A 19,669-nucleotide genomic window follows, 5' to 3' on the forward strand; every position below is an offset into this window, starting at 1 on the left:
CCTAGAGATGGTTGTGTGTGAAAATCCCAGTAAATACTCAGACCAGCCCGTCTGGCACCAACAACCATGCCACGTTCAAAGTCCCTTAAATCACCTTTCTTCCCCATTCTGATGCTCGGTTTGAACTTTAGCAAGTCGTCTTGACCATGTCTACATGACTAAATGCATTGAGTTGCTGCCACATGATTGGCTGATTAGCTATTTGCGTTAACAAGCAGTTCAACAGATGGTATAAGATTCTTAAACACCCCACACAGAAATAGAAACACAGAGAAAGAATTTTGTAAAGTGCACTAGATATAAAGCAGACGACAGTTAGCTTAGCATAAAGATTTAACTGTCTGCATATTGCTCTCTGCTTTATTGACATTTATTGAATTAGAATATTTTTCCACATGTATAATCTTTGGAGCTGCCATATAAGAATGAACAGTAATGGAGAAACACAGCTGCAGGTTGAAAAGTTGAACCGGCGCTTCTTACTGTCACGACTGCATTTCAAGGTCATACTTCATTATTTACAAGTTATGTTCTGCAGTTATGTTAATGTGGTTTGGAGAAGTTTTGTTCCAGTCTATGCTTTGAGATGAGAAAACACACACAACAACAAGTTCTCTTCTGCTGATAGATACTGTGTTCTCAGCTTCAACCCTAATCCTCAACCCCCCTGAATTATTTACACCTGCACTCTGCTCTCAGTCAAGCCAAGAAAGTGTGTGCGTCACATTAACCGAGTGAGAGATCAGCAACACTGTCATCCTAACACCACTGTCTGTCATATTCTCACCTCCTCACACACACACAAACACACACGAGGCAGCGGCAGATGCTCACCCGCGGTTGACCTGGAATGTGTGCTGTGATGAGGTGTTTAATAGAGTTTGTTTTGTTTCTTTTTTTCCTGCCTTTTGTTGTTATTGTTGTTGTTAATTCATTAAGATTTTATCCCTATGAAAGGGATCGTCTTTTCAAGTGGGGTTGTGTGGGACACAAAGTCAGTGCTTTACCTACAGTAGATGTCAGTCGGCACGGCCCCAGTTTGGAACGGCAGGCAGGAGCACTGCCAGGGAAGCTGAGTGATGTATTGCTGTTGACAGGGGCAGCAGCAAATGTTTTTTAGACACCTAAACAAAGTCGCACCCAAACAAAATCAGTAACACTTTAAGTGTATGCTATATTAAGACTTTTTTCACAGCTTTACCTAGCAGCAGACAGCCCTTTCCAATAGGGAAGCTGTTAACGGCTTCAATTCCACTTTTATGTCCTTGTCAAAACACCCAGACTCAATTGACAAAGAAAACAAAAAAAAAACAGAGTCACTTGATAAAAGTGTCTGATAAAAGTTAAAACATTTTGGTATGATTCATGTGACACACTCACTAAAATTATGGACACACCACTTCTATTAGCTCCAGGACTTTTTCTCCTAGAAAATGTCACAAATTTGAAACTAAATCAAAGAAATTTATTGGTACAGCTCTTGCTGTTTCCAGGAAGTGATTTGCATTAATGTGGAAGTCAGATTCCCCTCTCTCTATATCAAAGTGGACATCAGAAATAATGATTTGCCTCTAGAGACGATCAACTATGTCCTGAAAAACACATATGATACCTTTTTAAAAATTTGGCAGGACTTTGGACTCACTGTAATCTAATGTTCATGCCAAATTGAAAAACTTGAAATAAAATATTCAAAAAAACTGTCATAAAGTCTTTATCATGGAGGAATTATGAAACAATGATCTCCACAAATTCGTAAAAGGCCCCAACTTCCCCTACCTACATAGGAGCAAGACACTTAGACTGAAAGAGACACAAAACAAGTCCGTTGCAGTTGTTTAGTCCGGCTTTGTCGTCTGTTATTGTCTCTTTGTAGTTGTGTTTCACCTCTTTGTAGTCATTCTGAGTCTCTTTCAGTCATTCGATTGACTTTCCAACAAGAGATGTCAACAGTCACTTCAAACAGAGGCTCTGACGCAGGGGACCCCTCGGGCCCGATCAGTCATCCTTTCATAGCCTTCATGTTTGCATAATAGTTTTTCCCAGTTACGTTTCACAGTATTCCTCTAGCAGAGCACCCACGAAGTGATGTTCTCATCGCTTGATCTATGTCCAAATACCTGCTCACTGAAGTATTAATTAAAGGCAGAGCAGTTCCCATCATTTATCTGAAGCTAAAAGGGAACTCAGTCGGCCACAGACCTCATGCAGCACAGTGATGTTAACTTTGAGCTCACAGATCTCACAGGGTAGTTGCTACAATTTGTGTTATGCTTTACAAACTTTCCTGGAGACTGACAGAAACTCATCAGTAGGTAGAGTTTGTTAATGCAGTCAAGCAGTCCAAAATGTATGTAAAGTGTATGGTAATTCAACCTTATTGCTTTGCATGCATTGTCATGAGACCATATGCGTGACAAACCCTACACCGCTCTTTCTCTCACAGCACAAAACACGAACATTAAGAGATAAAACATTTCTTACTTCTGCTACGACCAAGCTTGTGATTATTCGAGACATTCCTGTAATTGCAAAGTGTCTGCTGAAATTTTCAACAAGTGAAGTCTGCTCGCCCGAGCTTTATTTTCAGAGTGGGAGTGGGACAGCAGGGCGGGAGAAAGAACATTTTCTCTTTTATGAAGTCAAAAGGATTCAAATGGGTCGGATTTCACAGTTTGATCTGTTTTCAATTACCGGGCCTGGCTGTGTACAGAAGAAAACGCTGAACAATTGAAATCTATGGAGGCAGTAGGTATAGAGCGAGAGAGGGAGAGGAAGAGATGAGGAATTGGAATGAGAGACAAGGGGAAATGAAAAGAAAGAGGTGGAAGAGTCCAGGGAGAGAGGAGAGTCCCAGAGAAACAATTGGATTAGACAGAGAGAGAGAAAGAGAGCAGCGCGGAGAGTGTTTGATAAATGGGCTGTTTATTTAGCTTTCACTCTGAATGAAGCAGGGTGTGATGATGTGTTGTCTTCGCGTTCCTCGCTATGAGGTCAGGCTTTTTGGGCCTGAGCGCCCGGCCCGTTCAGGAGACGCAATTGGCCATTCATCGCCAAAGGGTGGGACATCTCGCAGAGTCCTAATGGCTTTCACAGCTGGGTCTCCCCCCGGCTCCCTCTGTCATCAAGTTTCATCCAACATCAAAAAGACACACCTTCCACTTGGCCGCGCTCACGTTCTCTCCCCTCCGCCCCACTCCCAACCCGAAGGAAATCAGACACTCTTGGCTTCTCATAAAGCTCCTGGCTATCACTTTGCCCCCGTTACTTGATGGGTTTCCCAGTATGTTCTTCAAGTTCTGCATGCATAGCGACGGTCTCCTGGGCTTTCCAGGCAACCTGAGAAAGTATGTGTGGATCTTAAAGCCATCAGGGCTATCGCAGCGGCAGCTTGAGTTGATCATCGCCAGCAGGCTTTGTTGTAGGGGCGGGAAAGCGAGGAAGCTGGCCTCAGCTCACCGCTATCAGATGTTCTAATTTACCGCCAACTGCGTTACAATATGCAGAATTCATTATCATTTTTTTCCCGGTTTAGGGCAGTTTGTTGTTTGGTGTCAAGAAACTTTTAAGTGACCTTCATCATGCTGCTCTCTGTTTCCTAACGACATCCTTTGTTCTCTTTCAGGACCACTGGTTTTGGCGAGTGAGAGATAACTCGGTGATGCCAGGGTACCCCATGCTCATCAGTGTCTTCTGGAGGGGCCTGCCGCCCAAAATAGACGCCGTCTACGAGAACAGCGAGGGCAAGTTTGTCTTCTTCAAAGGTAAGCTCCCGTGCTTCACCGTCATCACTGTTGTCACGGCGCCACTGTGTGAAGCTCTTTTCTGTCAGAGGCACATTGAAAAGCTTTGATTCATCTTCATCCAGCAGTTTGGGAGCCTGGTCCAAATACTGTGTCTGTATTATTCATCTGCAGGAATTTCCTAGATGTGTCCTGTGTATAAACTGTATGCACATGTCTTTTTAACATTCAGCATAAACAGAGGCTGTACGTTATCATGCCCACTCAAGGAAGTGCCTTGATCTTATCTGTGTGTGAGTTTAATGTAAATCTGTGGAAGATTAAAGTAATGTTTTGCTCACTTGGTTGGAAAATCAGCCATAATCCACCAGTTTTGAGTTATAAAGTTATAAGAAGTGCTGCTTGTAGTGATATGTTTAAGTTTTAATCTTCACTGTAGCTAAAAATCGAAATCAATGTCATGGCATGTGCTGAGGAACTTCAGTACCTACTGTCTGTTACAGTAAGTCTGATTTATTTTTATCTCTCTGAAGAGATTTGTCCACATATTCAAGCCCCAAACACAGAGATTCAAAGTTAATTACGTCTAAAGCCTCTTAAAAGAAACAGCAAACAAGCATAGCCGTTCTGCAGACTCCTATTTGCATACACTCCAGGGAGACAGACAGAGATGGAGAGGGTGGTGATGAAAGGAGACGTAGGTAAGCAATGAAAGTCTGCTGAGATAAAAACTACAAATCTTCACTCCAGCCGTTTCTATTTTCAACACCAAACAATTCCTGGAAATGCAGACTGCTTGGTCCCGTGTGCGCCACAAGTTCTGCAAGTCTGATTTCGGCGCTTCATCCTCCGCCCCGCTCTCTTTCCGGGCTGGGTAGCAACAGGATTGCACACAGATTTAGAGAATTTATACTAACAGAATGCTATTTTTCATTTGAACACGCACAGCTGATTTCCCAGAAGGCCTTATTCTGTCTGTCCCCATTTGGAATAAAACATTAGGAAGAAAGTCGGTCAGAAAACAAAATGCAGCACTCTAGGCCTTCTTCTAACCAGCCGTTCTGAATATCCGCTCACAGCGCCTTGTCTGATGAATGCTCCTGATGAAAATAAATGCACAGATGGAAGCTTTAGAGTCTAGTTTGCACTGAGGTCATGGTTGAGACACTGATTAGCTCAGTGCTGTTAAGGCAACACAGAGCAGGTCAGTAAGCAGACACCACTGGTATACATTAGAAATAGATCCAACATGTGTTCTTCATTCCTACAGTGCAGCTTTGTGCCAATTCTGAGTCCATGTTTGCCCGTTCCTGTTCTTCTAAGACACAGGATCTGCGAGTCAAGAATGTGTGCTCAGCTCATGGTGTGAAAACAGTGGAATCAAGCTTGTTGTCAGCTTCACTAATCACACCGAATGTCTCGATGTTGACGACAGCATGCAGACAGATTTTAAAGCATTACGCTAAAAAGCTGTGCGTGTAGAAGTAAAACTATTTGATTGGCCTAAATCAGGAGGTAAGAGGCTGCATTATGAATCTAAATTGAATTAATCAAATAAAATGTTGGCAGTGGCGCGGTTACGCAAATGCATCAAGACCTATATGTCAATATGCATTTTCCTCCCAGGAGGCAGGATCCAATCAGAGCTTGATTGGTGCTTTTTGTGTCAGAGGACAGACAGAGCTGCTTGCTTCATTTACCTCATGCAGACATGTCTGAGAGTTTGTTATGTGGATTAAAGCTAGACCAATAAATCGGCCGGGCCAATATGTCTGCTGATGATAGCTTATTGCATATATTAGTATTGGCAAGTGCATTATGAGATAGAAGCAGAGCCTTCAGTACGAATAAGGTTCGAGGTGAGTTTGAAAACATTGTCACTGTTACATAACTTGTCCTCCAGGGAGCAGTGACAATCATCGATCAAGCTTTTCATTTTAGACATGACTCATATTCAGTTCACAAATAATAATAGTGGCAGACTTACCACTTGAAAAACTTTATTAATAAGAAGTAATTTTAGAAAAATAAGTCACTGATTTCACACAAAGGTAAACAAACAAAAGTAGGCTGCACATTTCGATCAGAGGACTGTGAATAATCAGCTGAAATCGACTGAAGGTGGCTACAATTTGCAGGTGTAGCTACTGAAACAAGTGTCAGCTAATGACACTAAAACTCCATGAGTTGGTTGAAAACAGACGCTGCAGCTGACTTTATTAGAGACCCCTGCAAAAGGAGTCTAAATTAAGATGGTAAAATTGTTGGTGAGAACCAGGTATAAACATTAGTGCTGGGTTTGGATGATGAGTGTTGTTCAGTAAGAACATCCAGGAAGCTGTTATCCTAGTGCTTCAACAGGGTGCATAATTATCTGAGTGCCATAGCACCACACTTACAGGATAAGTTAGCATATCACACCAAGCATATAACTCAAAATACACCCAAAGTAAGCTGAAAAGACAACCATACCATGAACACAACAAAGATAAATGAGGTTGTATTCATTTCCATTAATAACCAAAACATTTAAACAGTACATTTACGTATAATGTCCATTTAGCTAGCTAGCGTGCTAACTGCTAGCATGCTAATCGCTAACGTTAGCATGCTAGGCACACACTAAACAGCAACTAAATCAAATATATTTATGTACTTATGTATACGAATTTATGAACTCCGACATAATGGAGTAGTAAGCTAACGATATGTTCACTGCATTTGGAAAGAAAACTAGGTTGCCAGTGTCACTAATATGCTAGTTAGCTGGGAATGCTAAGATTTACAGCTTCCATGGCAGAATGGAAAACAAAATTTTAATAGATTCCTTACACTTTTGCTCTCAAGTTTGTGGTTTTGTAAAAGCTTAAATTAAAAAACACTCTCTAAACTATTTATAAGGCTTTTATGTCCTAATGAGATAGTACAGAGATCGATTTGATTGCGTGTGGAGAAGTTCAAAGTTTGACAGGCAAAAATGTATCTTGCACACTTTATTACACGTTCCTTGCATTTGGTGGTTTTTAGTCCATCTGTTTAGTGTCAAGCAGGATATTTTCCCCCTTTGAGAGAAACTATTCACAAATTAAGAACAAAGATGTAGGTCATACACACAAAATGGTGGAAAAATTAAGCATCGGTCTAACAACAGTTTGCCTCCAGGGGCAATGGCCAATATTTCGGGGGGTTCCGATGTAGTCAGCGGATAACCAGATAAGCGACATCTGGGCCAAGACCTGCTTTACCATGCACCAGTTATTGTTAACAGCCCAGCAAGCAACTTGAGCTGCAAAAAACGTCGAGAGATGACGTCTATGAGCAGATTGTTTCACAAGTAGTCAGCTGATTAAGTTAGTAGAAAGCTAAATCATCAACGTACAATGACAGATACGATATGATATGATATGATATACTTTATTGTCCCAGTGTGGAAATTTGTCTTGGACCCAGGAGCTGCAAAAGTATTGTTGCCTCACAATAACAGTCCAGAAGAGTATTGCACATCAGCCACTCATGTATTGCACATAACACCAGCACACAACAGAGTGCCATAAGCAATTCATCCCCTGAGCATCAAGCGATATTATTTAAAATCTTAATGGATGTGTTGTGGGATTGTGTTTCGGCCAGTGATTTTTGCCTCTTTTGCTCTCCACATGCACTGTTTACCTGCATTCATCCAAAGCCCGCTCAGATGTGATTGGTGGTCAATACTACTCTGACTACAAACAAATTAAAGTCTTCTAATACCAAAATCTTGCTTACATATTCTGCAGTCATATCATCTATTCATGTCAAATCTGTTTACAGAAATCAGCACATTGGGAACTCTGGTGTCCGTGCGTATATTTCTGCATCATAATTTCAGTAAACACATGCACATGTGTGATTCATTTGGCTGAACAGCATGTGTTTGTGTGTGGCCTGTGTAAGGAGGAGGAGTCTCTTTTTGGAACAAGTCTTCATCCTATATAACACTCTTCATACAGTGTTGAGGGCAAGCAGGGGATTAGTCGTTACACTGAAGCAGATGCCGGAGCTGCCGCTACATCAAAGCAGCCGTCATAGCTCTGAAGATGAAGCCAGACTTTTATGTGGAGGGCGATTGCGAGTCGACTCCAATTTTTTAAAAAGAAAGGAGAATCCCATTAAATGTAGGATAGAGAGGGAAGGGATGGGCTTTTTATGGTTTGGGTTTTTTTTGTGAATCAAGTTAAACTCATTCTTTTCGGGGATGGGAGACTCTATTAATCTCAGGGTGTGTGTGTGTGTGTGTGTGTGTGTCAGGGCCAGAGGAAGTGTGACCCAGAATGAGTGGAGCACTGTAAGAGAAAGAGGTGAAATGACAGGAATTTCCTTTCCAAAAAGAGGCCACTACAGGTCTCTCCTTCCCACATTCAGCCGACGCTGTCTCCTACTGTTCCTCCTTTCCATCCATAAATCTCCCTCCTTCACCTCAGCCATCTAGTGTAAACACTTCTCGAGGGCTAAATGTCAGATGCGTAGCCTTTATGAAGCAAGAAAATGAGTGCTGAGTGAAAATGTCTGCTCTATTTCACACCCATTTCCTGTATTTGTTAAAGAAAAGCGTGCAGGTGATCTTAAAGCTGACCTCACAAAAGTCCCTCGTAGTCTGTCAGGTTTGTCTGCCATTCAAACAGAAAACCTGACTCATTAAAAAAGTTGGTTACACAAGTAGGTAAAAGATGATTATTTATCCTCGGCTGACGTGAGTCCATCATTCATTCATTCATTCATTCATCCATTTTGTCCGCTTATCTGGGGCCGGGTCATGGGGGCAGCAGGCCAAGCAAAGCACCCCTGACGTCCCTCTCTCCACCAACACTTTCCAGCTCCTCATGGGGGACCCCAAGGTGTTCCCAGGCCAGATGAGATACAGTATATAATCCCTCCAGCATGTTCTGCGTCTGCCCCGGGGCCTCCTACCAGTGGGACGTGCCCGAAGCACCTCTAACAGTAGGCGCTCAGGAGGCATCCTGATTAGATGCCCGAACCAGCTCAACTGACCCCTTTCAATGTCAAGGAGCAGTGGCTCTACTCCAAGCTCCCTTTGAATGTCTGAGCTCCTTACCCTATCTCTAAGGCTGAGCCCAGCCACCCTACAGAGGAAACCCATTTCAGCTGTTTGAGTCCGCAACCTCATTCTTTCAGTCACTACCCAGAGCTCATGACCATAGGTGAGGGTTGGGACGTAGATGGACCAGTCAATCGAAAGCTTTGCCTTCTGGCTCAGCTCTCTCATCACCACGACGGACTGGCGCAGCACCTGCATCACTGTAGAAGCTGCACCAAACCGACGCTCCATCTCATGCTCCATCCTACCCTCACTCATGAACAAGACCCCGAGATACTTGAACACCTTCACTTGAGGGGCGGGCTGATCCCTGGTGTTGCAGACTGGCTCTGGGGACATGAATCCATCAGCACACCTTAAATTTACTGTGGCAACTTTGACCATTCCATTAGTTTTTATGACATACACTTTAAGTAATGAGTGGCTCGTCGAGTGTTTACATCAACCAGAACGGCATATATCCCAATCCTCACTCTTCAGCATTGCAGAGCATTGTTCCTGTGGGCTACGGCAGCACTAAACCCCAGAGCTTGTCTGAGAAGGACTAAATGCACAAACCCGATCAAGAGACTCTCAATGCAGCCTGTTTTATTTTGTTCTGAAAATGTCGGCGTGCAGCCTCATTCTGTGGACGATAAACAAGGTGCAGACTTCCATCTATGTCACCAGTCATGAGGAAATACAGTGAGTGCTGGACGGAGCAGTGAGTGACAACAACCCCGCCCACATTTAAGAGCACTGTTTGTGGTAGAAATGCTAAACAGACCTAGGGTCTAGGATGTAGGGTCTTTGTTTCCAAAGGTATCATACCAAAAGTGTTTGGTGGAAACGGGGCTGAACACCATCCTTTTGTTGAAGTCAAGATGGAAACTAAGCAGAGAACATAACTTCTCTACCTCAGGGGTTTTGATCCGAAAGAGAGACGCATTTATTTTTTTGTCAGTCCTGAAGTTATTGAAAGTGTAGAAAAGTTTTTTACAGATATTATCATATTCATAGTCTTAGTGATGAATATTGTTTCCCTTGCATGGAATATTGAGTGTTGACAGCCTGAGGCCTCATTCCGGTACTTAATCAAATGAAATTGTCTGAAAGCAGAGTGATATAATAAATAAAAAATAAAATATATGTGACATGAGTCTGCAAAGAAAGATAATTTTTGATATACTCCGGTTTTCCCCTCCCTAGCTTTGTCATTTCTACCACTTTCTTTTTTCCTCTCTCTTGCAACACTACTCTTCCACTCACCTCCCACCCACCCACTTCCTCCTGGCACACCCTACACCTCCACTAGTGACGAAGGAAAGCACTTCCTGGGGTCACACTGTGTCAGATACATGCTGTTTAACCTAATTACTCCACAGGAATGATGGTTTAAAGAGAAGGAGAAGAGGGACAAACTCACAAAATGTCCCCTGAAATAGGACATATTTCATGTTTTATTTTTCAACATTATTATTATAGTCCTCCGGAAAGCATCCTAAAGTTCAGGTATTTGTTTGGCTCCTTGGGGCTTGTAAACTTTTAAAAAAAAAAATGTTTTAATGTGACTTTTTGGTCGCCAATTTTCCCACAAGGGTCTTAGCTGTTTCTTTTTATCTCAGCTGAGCAGTAACCGGCTCAGTTTGCCAGCGCTGAAAAGTTCCCAGAGTACCTCTAAGCAAGGGCAAGGAGAACTTGTCACCATGTCTGTGTCCTATTTTAAATTAGGGAAACATCAACATCAAATGCAGTAATACAAGGCAACAGGTTATTGCCCGCTATTTGTTACAAGGCTTGTATCTGTCCTTGTAAATCTGCCCTTCTCGTGCAGTGCTCCTGGAGGGTAATCCCAGCTGTTACTTGTCCTTCTACTTCTAATTTATTTTTCCCTCTCTTTTTCTTGATGTGCAGGGAAGCAGTTCTGGGTGTTTAAGGACACGGTGCTGCAGCCTGGATACCCCAAGGACATTGCCCAGTTCGGCCACGGCATGCCGGCCCAGAGCATCGAGACCGCTGTGTGGTGGGAGGACGTGGCCAAGACCTACTTCTTTAAAGGGGACAGGTGGGTGCGAATGGACAGAACACAGAAAGAAACCCTCAAAAAACATTAAGAACTCAGAAATTTGAAGCTGTAATCGAGCGGTGGGATGAGGCCATTCGTCCTAAAGATATTCCCTCATTTGGTGTTTTGATGATGGCAGAGGAGAGTGCTGTCTAACATGTCTAGTGACTCAAAGGTTGTTGTATTTGATTGACAGTTTAGTATTGTTCCTCCATAAAGTTCAGGGACTTGCGAGAGACAGAGGGTCAGATATTCTGACGTGATAATATGATACAAGATAAGAGATAGAGTTACATCTGTTGTCAGTTCAACCTTTTTCATTCCTGACGTACAGTTCTTGTTTTGTCTTCCTCTGGCTCATCGTTTGTTCCTGTTTAGGTACTGGCGTTACAATGAGGAAATGAGAACCATGGACCCCGGCTATCCCAAGCCCGTCACAGTGTGGAGAGGTGTGCCTGATTCGCCACAGGGGGCCTTCGTCGACAAAGCCAATGGTACGAGTTGTCCTGTCCGATACTCTGAATTGGCAATAACAGCGCGCTTCATGTGCCAGGCGGCATTGATTTCAGCTGGTCACTGGCACACGCAGCGCGGGAGGTAAACCAGGGTAGCATTGATTGAAATTTGCCCCAGTTATTATACTGAGTTTTAGTGCGTGGCACGCTTCCATACATGCGATATCAGGGGAAACAGACTGACTGAGTCTGAGTGTTTGTGCACAGCAAATGAAATCTGAAAAGAGGTCAGTTTTGAATTGTTTCACAAGCAGAATGTTCCATAATCAGTCCGTCCTGCTCAGTGTGCCATAAGACCCAGTTGGAGCAGGATTGTGGAAAGCAGAAAGGACAAGACCACCGCTGGGCGCCCATTCCGGTTTAAGCCAGTTGGCCCTCGCCAAGGGTGGGGAGGAGGGATCTGTAATTCTCAAAGAGCTCACTCATAGGCCCGTCAGATAGTGTGAGGACGGGAAAAGCTTTTCCCATTGGATGCATCATGCCAGGTGGGTTTGGGCCTGGACTTGGCATTGCCTGGGCTGGAAAAAGCAGGGCAGGTGGTGCTGAACGCTCAGGCCATCTGTCCCGTGGATCTGCTGCCAGATCTGTAGCCGGGCGTGTCTGCCGGTGAGGCCAGGTGGAGCGGGCATCAATCGAGGCATGAAGGGTGGATTGATATCCAAGGGGATGATGGGTGCATCGCATGTAATTCTGCTGGTATATGTGTCGGCCTGCGATTATTTGGCGGGGAAGCTGTTTGCAGACAGTGTGTCAAGTGGCACGCTCATAACATTGACCCAGATAACCAGGCATAATTGAGTCTGCTGCTGCTGCCGATGATAGTGTGTGTGAGGCAACACGTTTCAGTGTAGGGGCCCCAGGGCGATGTTGACCTGGCTCTAACCCACAATAGCTCAGGCTGCCTCACCTCTCATCCTCCCTCTCCTCTCACACTCCTCACTGTGTGTTAGTGCTCGGGAAGCCCATGTATCTGTTGCTTCATCTGGATCTCTCAGTCTCTAAATAACTTCTTTTTCACTTCATTTGTGTTAAATGTAGGAGAAAAGTGTGGCAGAAGCTGCTGCCAGATTGGAAAGAAAAAAAAATATCCCATGAGCGGTTACATTTCTTCAGCTAATCACAATACTTAGCTGAACTTGAAATGAGAGTTTGGAGGGTATTGTGTGTAGTTTGGCTCGTGTTTCATTGCCTGCTACACAACCACATGTAGCTCAGACTGTAACTGGTCTGGTTGAGAGGGCCAAGCTGTGACTCGGCATAAAAAGGACGACCTGTGTGTGTTTCTTGTAAAAGTTCTGCATGTGGCATTAAGAGCATTAATATTAGGGCTGTCCCGACTAAGAATTTTCTTAGAGTCATCATTTAGGGCCATTAGTCGACTAGTCGTGCACATGTTTACGTTATTAATTCAATTATTAACCTTCATTAATATAGGCCTATATTTTATCTACAAGTGCACATCACACACTGAGCGAGCCGCCTGTTAATGACGCTGTGGGCTAATGGGCATGTAGCTACTTCCATGTTTCAGATGATACGTCATGTTTGTAGTCGACCAATGAAGATGAGTTTACATATCACCTTGGGTTCGTCCTTCACCTTCTCAAAATGATCCCACACTTTGGATTTCCTGCCTGACATGTTATTAACTAGCCTGTGGAATAACCGCAGGTACCAGCCCTGGAAATTAACGTGAGCGTGGCCACTTCCTGTAGAGTCATGGCGTTCTAAGCAGAGAGTAGAGTCACGCTAGCTTTGTGTGTGATCTGAGCTTCTATGTGGTTTGTTGTGGTAAACTGGTCCATCAGTGTGTGCATGTTAGTTGCACTGCGAACATAGGGCAGTTTTTGCTCACCCTCCAGTTCCACCTTGGTTAACACTGTTAGCTCTGTCAGCACTGTTGCCATTGTTAAGTGCTGTTTATGACGTTAGCACCAGTAGCTGCTAGCTCTGTTATTTGGCATAGAGCCCCTTTAATGGAATTAAATTATAGGAATAATTTGATTGGTACCACTTTTGTCTTAACACTAAGTATAGAATCAGTCAGGCCACTAGCATAGCTTAGCATAATGACTTGGAGAAGGGTGAACCAGTTAGCCTCACTTTACAGTTGGAAAAAAAGCCCACTGGCCTAAAGGTCACTAATAACCACCTTTTATCACATTTGTTAAATCTGGACAAAAACAGAATCGTAAAAACAACAAATGGTTGTTTTAGGAATTACACAGAGTAGCTACTTGTCCACAGGAAATGCTCCCTTGTCTTGTTTAGGAGCATTGAAATAGTTCTCGCACATATATCACCATACAAGACAGCGTGTTCATTTGTCATCGACAGAGCTAAGCTAAGTATTTCCCTCTGCTTCCAGTCTTTATGCTAAGCTAATTATCTGGCTAAGCTACACGCTGCCTGGCTCAGTCTGCTCTCAGCAACATAGCATGTGGGAGGTTTTCCCAAAATGATCTCTGTGATCTCCTTCTGCTCATAAATTAGTTGTAAGATGTCTGCTGTAAACACACGCAGTCTGCTGGACTTTAAAGAACACCAAATATTAAAGTTTATTACAGAGATATGGATTTTAATTGCGTTTTCTGTTATCAGATGACCTTGGTCTTTGCCAGAAATTAAACACTTGATGTTTTTTCTTGTTTTCTGCAGATATAGAAACATATTGGATAAAAATTACAGATGAACTTGGGCGTAATAGTATTTACATCCTATAAACAATCTCTTTTCGTCTCACAAACTCATAGACAAAGACAAAGTGACTCCACAGATTCAACTAGTTTCTGAGCTCTCCCTTCTAGGATGAATCTTTTAAAGCTTCGTCCTGTGCCTCGTCACTTCCTCACCAGAAACATCTTCACCTAACAAGTTGCATAAGAATCTTTGGCTTTTACAATAGCCATGTCACCATCTGGCTGGAAACTCAGAGCTTTTCCTCTCGTATTCTCCCAGAGACGAGCGTGCATGAATAATAAATCCCGAGAAGCAAAGTGTAAAGGGGGCCAGCGAGGAAGAGGAGAGCTCAGGAATTCGGCCTGGCTGTCATGCTCAGTTTTACACAGAATATATTTAACCAAAAACAAGCGTCTCAGGGACAGTGACATGCAGGAGGGGCCATGTTCAGTGTCAACTCAAGAAGACACTACAGGTTCACGACATGTTGTTATCATGACTCAGGAAAAATGCCATATTAAGACACTTTATTCTTCTTATTGTGATGTTACAGTTTATTTATTGTCAAAATGTTTGCAGGAACAGGTGTAAAGAAAATCAGTTTTTGCTTCTGTCACTATTTTTATTGCTTTCGACACAAACACACAGGGGACTGTTGTTTTTTAGTCTCTAGGGCAGGGCATAAAAAGACGAGCACTGACTTATGAATGGCTGTGACATCGGGACAGTTGCCCCCACATCCCTCTTAAAACAAAAACCTGCCACTCTTGTGATTTGAGGAGCTCCCCAGCAGCTCGGCTTTCAGTGACATTTGTTGTGCTGTTGTGTGATATTAGCTGCGAGGGTTTGGCTCCTGGTTGGGTGTGTTTCCTCTTTTATGACCAGATATAATTAGTCCTGAGGGACAGTCAGAGACGTCTCAGCTGAACAATAGAGCTGAAACGGAAACAATGGCTCAGCAGCAGAGCAGCACACACGATTGTTTGAGGTTTGCTCGTTTTAACGCACTGGCAGTTATTGTCACTTCGATTTCAGCTTGAGCATTATTGGTTTGTTTTTGCTGGTGATAGAGAAGGCAAAGTTTGTTTGATATTTTAATTAATGAAAGAAAATGCTCCCATTGAATTGAAAGTGAGCTGAACTTTGCTCTGCCTGGCAGACATGTTGTATGAACAACCCAGTGAAAGTGATTTTAGTTTGTTCCAAGGTGTTTTTTGGTCTTTTTTTAAATTTCTATTCATTTTTTTTAAACCTGATATCGCTGCAGAATTTCAGATAAGATACGGCTATACTTATATTAGCAGTATTTGTAGAATAAGATTCCAGTTGTGGCTGCGTACATGGTCCAGATATTTTCAGTGACTTCAGAGTGTTGTGACGTCCAAAAGTAAAAAATGATTGAAAAAAAAAAATAGATATAAGCATATTCAAAATTCACAATTTGTTTCTACCTTATCTAATCCAATCTTCATAATTCATAAGTATCTATTGGGTGCAATAATTCAACTGACGCAATATTTTTCAGTAAATAACTTTATCATGCACAAAACTGTTCATATTTCTTATGTTTACTTTTATTCTACTGATGTATATATTGTAGTTAAATTTCACACTTACAGCCCCAGCACAGTGACGATATACATTTCTGTTTTTTTTTTTATTATATTTTATTTTATTTTATTTTATTGCTTTACATTTACATACTTCTATTTCATACTCTTATTCTTCTTAGAATTCTCTATTCTCTCCCCTTGGGGATCAATGAAGTATTTCTGATTCTGATAATATAATAAATATCCTGCTTCTTTCCATATTTGTTAATTTAGCTTTTCAAAAACAAAATGTTCACTGCTGTTATAAAACTGTTTGCTCTTCCACTTGCCGCACACAAAGGGAGGCACAAACCTTTATTAACGTGGCGGTCCAGCAGCATCATAATTGACATTTATTCATGAAAGAAAGCTGATTTAATAAAGACTTTTATTCATTTATATTTCCACATTTCACTGGGAAATATTGTTTAATTTACTACATTTATTCGACAGCTCTGGGAACTAGTTAATTGTCACAAAGGTTTTACAAGCAAAACACAAAATCATGTTATAAAATAGGACAGACTGTCGTAGATTAAACTAGAGTGAGAGTAGAACAGACATTCACATTCAAATCAACATGGCAGGACGTTCAGAGCAGCAGACATTTTTATATGTAACATAATGTGCTGTAGCTGCCTCTGAAGAACGAGTGAGAGCCGCTGCTCAGCCAGCAGCTGATAGGCAGAGAGAATATCAGAATATTTTTATACCTGTGAATTAGGAATATATTTCGACCAAACCAGAGGTGGTGATTGTTGGAACAGCGGACTAACAAATTTAACGACTAACAAGATGAATTAAGACTGATTTGGTGAGTTTAATTTTGTGTCTGTTGAGTTTGAATGAAGTGTGTTTTATGATGAGTTAACGAGGAAGTTAAGCTAACGTTAGTCTGAGTTCAGTGACAGAGAGAAACTTGGGTTGGTGTACAGTTTTATTTTGTTGTTTGAATCACCTTTCTTCCCCATTCTGACGCTCGGTTTGAACTTCAGCAGGTCGTCTTGAGCGTGTCTACACGCCCAAATGTATTGAGCTGCTGTCACGCGATTGGCTCGTTAGCTATTTGAATTAATGAGCACTTGAAAAGGTGTACCTAATAATGTGGTCGGTGACTGTATTTGCCAGTAAGACACTTGAAACTGGCAACATTTCCATTACGGTGATTGACTTTATACCATAGATGGCAGTAAAATGTTGCTTGACTTTCTGGTTTTAAATCAACTCACCGTTTTTTGTCTTCTGTGTTTTCTTCAATCAGGTTTCACCTACTTCTACAAGGGTAAGGAGTACTGGAAGTTCAACAACCAGTTCCTTCGAGTGGAGCCAGGCTACCCACGTTCCATCCTCAAAGACTTCATGGGCTGCGAGCTGACGCCCATCGACCCCGCCCGGCCACCGACAGACGACGGCAACTCGGAAGTGGTGATCGAGCTGGACAATGAGGCGAACACAGTGAAAGCCATCGCCATCGTCATCCCCTGCGTGCTCGCACTGTGCCTGCTGGTGCTGGTCTACACTGTGGTGCAGTTCAAGAGGAAGGGCACGCCACGCCACATACTGTACTGCAAACGCTCCATGCAGGAATGGGTGTGAAACATCGGGGAAGAGATGAGACAGTGGGGCGAGGGCGGCAGGAGAGACAGGTGCAAACAGGATGACAGCCTCACACTTTCACAGAGGAGGACGGTGGACTTTGGAAATCTTACGTGAGAACACACAGCCACGCCTCCATCTGTTGGGTGATCTGATACCTTCGTTCAGACCCGCAGGAACAACCTGTCGGCGGCCCCTCACACTTAAGGTGACCCCAGGAACTTAAAGTTGACTCAGCTAACCCTCAGCCTTTTTAACAAACAGGGGAGCAGAGGGACGGATTGTGAGGGATCTTTGCCTGATACATTCAGTCCCAGTAAAAAACAAAGAGGGTCGGTATCACTTTGTATCTCAGAAACTTGACTTCCTGTCCCATTCCTCTTTTATTTCTTCGCCCGACTGCTCTTAATCAGAAGGAGGACTTTCAGGGGGACACACACTCTTCCCACAGGGCACTGCATCGTCATCCGTCATATCAGGTTGTTGATGAAACAACACTTTTATATTTTCTGATCTTGGTGCCCCCCCGCTTCATACTGCGCTCAAAAGATAAGCAGATAAACTTATAATTACCAATTTTCAACCCCTTTTCTGTATTTTTTTATTTCCATTTTTTAATTTTAATTCTTTCAAAAAAAGAGGTCCTCACTGTTCCCTTTAACACGCTCCTGAGGAAGAGACCAAACTAAACCAAATAAAATCAATTTCTCTCCAAAGAGGATCACATTATTTTTAATTTTTATTTTATTTCTCTCACCTCAGTTCATCCTTCCTTCCCTTCTCTGGATCCGTGCAGCGATTAAGAGTCGGGGAGCTCTGACTGTTGTGGCAGTCTGTTTGAGACACAGGGGCCAAATTATTCTGCAATATTTTAACTCGCCTTAATTATAGATCATACGACTTGTGCTTGGTTTTGCCGTTCTTGGAGTTTCTTGTTTTTTTAATTTGTATACCGCTTTTCTTTTTGTTTATGTGTTTGTTTGTTTGTAAAAGAAGCTACCCGGGAGCTTCTTGTGATTGGTATTTTATGGTTTTTATTATGTTACCCAGAATTCTCAGCACTGGCTTGCTGAGCCGTTCTGGACAGAATATACAGTAGGGTCAGCCTGTATTGAGAGTAATGTATTGTATCGTAAAATGATGTCGAAAGGTTCTGGAGTAAAGCCACTATTTTTGTGTGTTAAGATATTTGTTACAGTTGCTTTTATCATTTCCATACAGCAGACATCAGGCGCATGAGCCTGAGAGCTTGTTATTGGATTTGCTGTTGTTATTTTTTGTCCTTGGCCCATATTCCCTTCAGTTTAACGACGCGTGCATCCAAAATGGTCGCTCTGTATGGTTATTTGTGAATGGACAGACCATTTCTTAAAAAGAATCCTGTTGACTGCCTTGTTTGAGAGAGCTCACAGTTCCCAGAATGCTCTTGTCTCCTGACTGAGGACCCACAAAGTGAGACACCAAGTCAAGATCAGTGCCTGTGTCAACGTGCATGCAAGCATTTACTGTACATCCAACCGGTTCTGCTCAACGTGGCTTTGGAACCCCTCAAACGCTGAGGAGGAAGTTTTCTCTTGAAAATACTGTTTGCATTTATTTTTGTACATTTTCAGTGTACCCAGCCCCCCTCCCCTCCCTTTACCTCCAGGTACAGTTAAATCTAAGAACAAACTGTAAAAGATGCAAGTGGTACATTTAGGAAATCTTTGGGAGATCTGACGGGTAATTGGCGAATCAAATTGGCTTCAGCAAACGATCCAACAGTTAGCAAATGTCGTGTCGTCGCTGTAACGGCGAGCAGTCTTTGAATGTGTGTCTGTTTTCATGATCACATACTGGTTTTTCTTTCTTTCCTGTTTTCTGGTCAAAACAAATTGGACATCTCACAATGACTTCTTTGTGTAAGACTTTGGGACAACGAGGAAACGTGTCCTGACAGAATGAATAAATTGATCAATATATGATTAAGAGCTGCCTTCCAACTCTCTGCTCATCTTTTAACTTGTCTAGAGTGTGTGTGTGTGTGTGTGTGTGTGTGTGTGTGTGTGTGTGTGTGTGTGTGTGTGTGTGTGTTCAGTGCAGGTCCGTGCTTTCTGTACATGTGTGTTCCCCACAGCTGATTTGGCTGAGTGTTTGCTTGTGTTTCTGTCACTCTCAGAGGTTGTGCATCACACAGCAGTCTGGTACTTGTTTGAAACTTTGAAAGAAAAGGGACCAGTTGATCTAATGATGAAGAAATCAAGAAAGATTTCCATTTATTGAACATTTATGACGCCATAAATTGAACTAGCAGCTCTAACATGCTCGCAGTGACAATGCTGACATACTGATGTTATGTTTACCATGTTCACCATCTTAGTTTAGCATGTTAGCATGCTAACCTTTGCTAATCGGCCCTAAACACA

General features: G+C 42.6%; 1 protein-coding gene across 2 annotated transcripts in view; it reads left to right on the top strand.

Moving 5' to 3' along the window:
• Positions 1–19,232, top strand: part of LOC126397901 (matrix metalloproteinase-16-like) — a 93,568-nt gene extending 74,336 nt beyond the window's left edge. For both annotated transcript variants that reach the window (XM_050056950.1, XM_050056951.1), the window contains 4 exons: positions 3,626–3,764; positions 10,732–10,882; positions 11,261–11,376; positions 16,930–19,232. In XM_050056950.1, the coding sequence (XP_049912907.1) occupies positions 3,626–3,764; positions 10,732–10,882; positions 11,261–11,376; positions 16,930–17,264 (741 nt within the window). In that variant the 3' untranslated portion in view covers positions 17,265–19,232. The remainder of the gene's footprint in view (positions 1–3,625; positions 3,765–10,731; positions 10,883–11,260; positions 11,377–16,929) is intronic.
• The last annotated feature ends 437 nt before the right edge of the window (positions 19,233–19,669 follow it).

This window comes from Epinephelus moara, chromosome 11 (genome assembly GCF_006386435.1).
Source record: "Epinephelus moara isolate mb chromosome 11, YSFRI_EMoa_1.0, whole genome shotgun sequence".
Lineage (NCBI taxonomy): Eukaryota > Metazoa > Chordata > Actinopteri > Perciformes > Serranidae > Epinephelus > Epinephelus moara.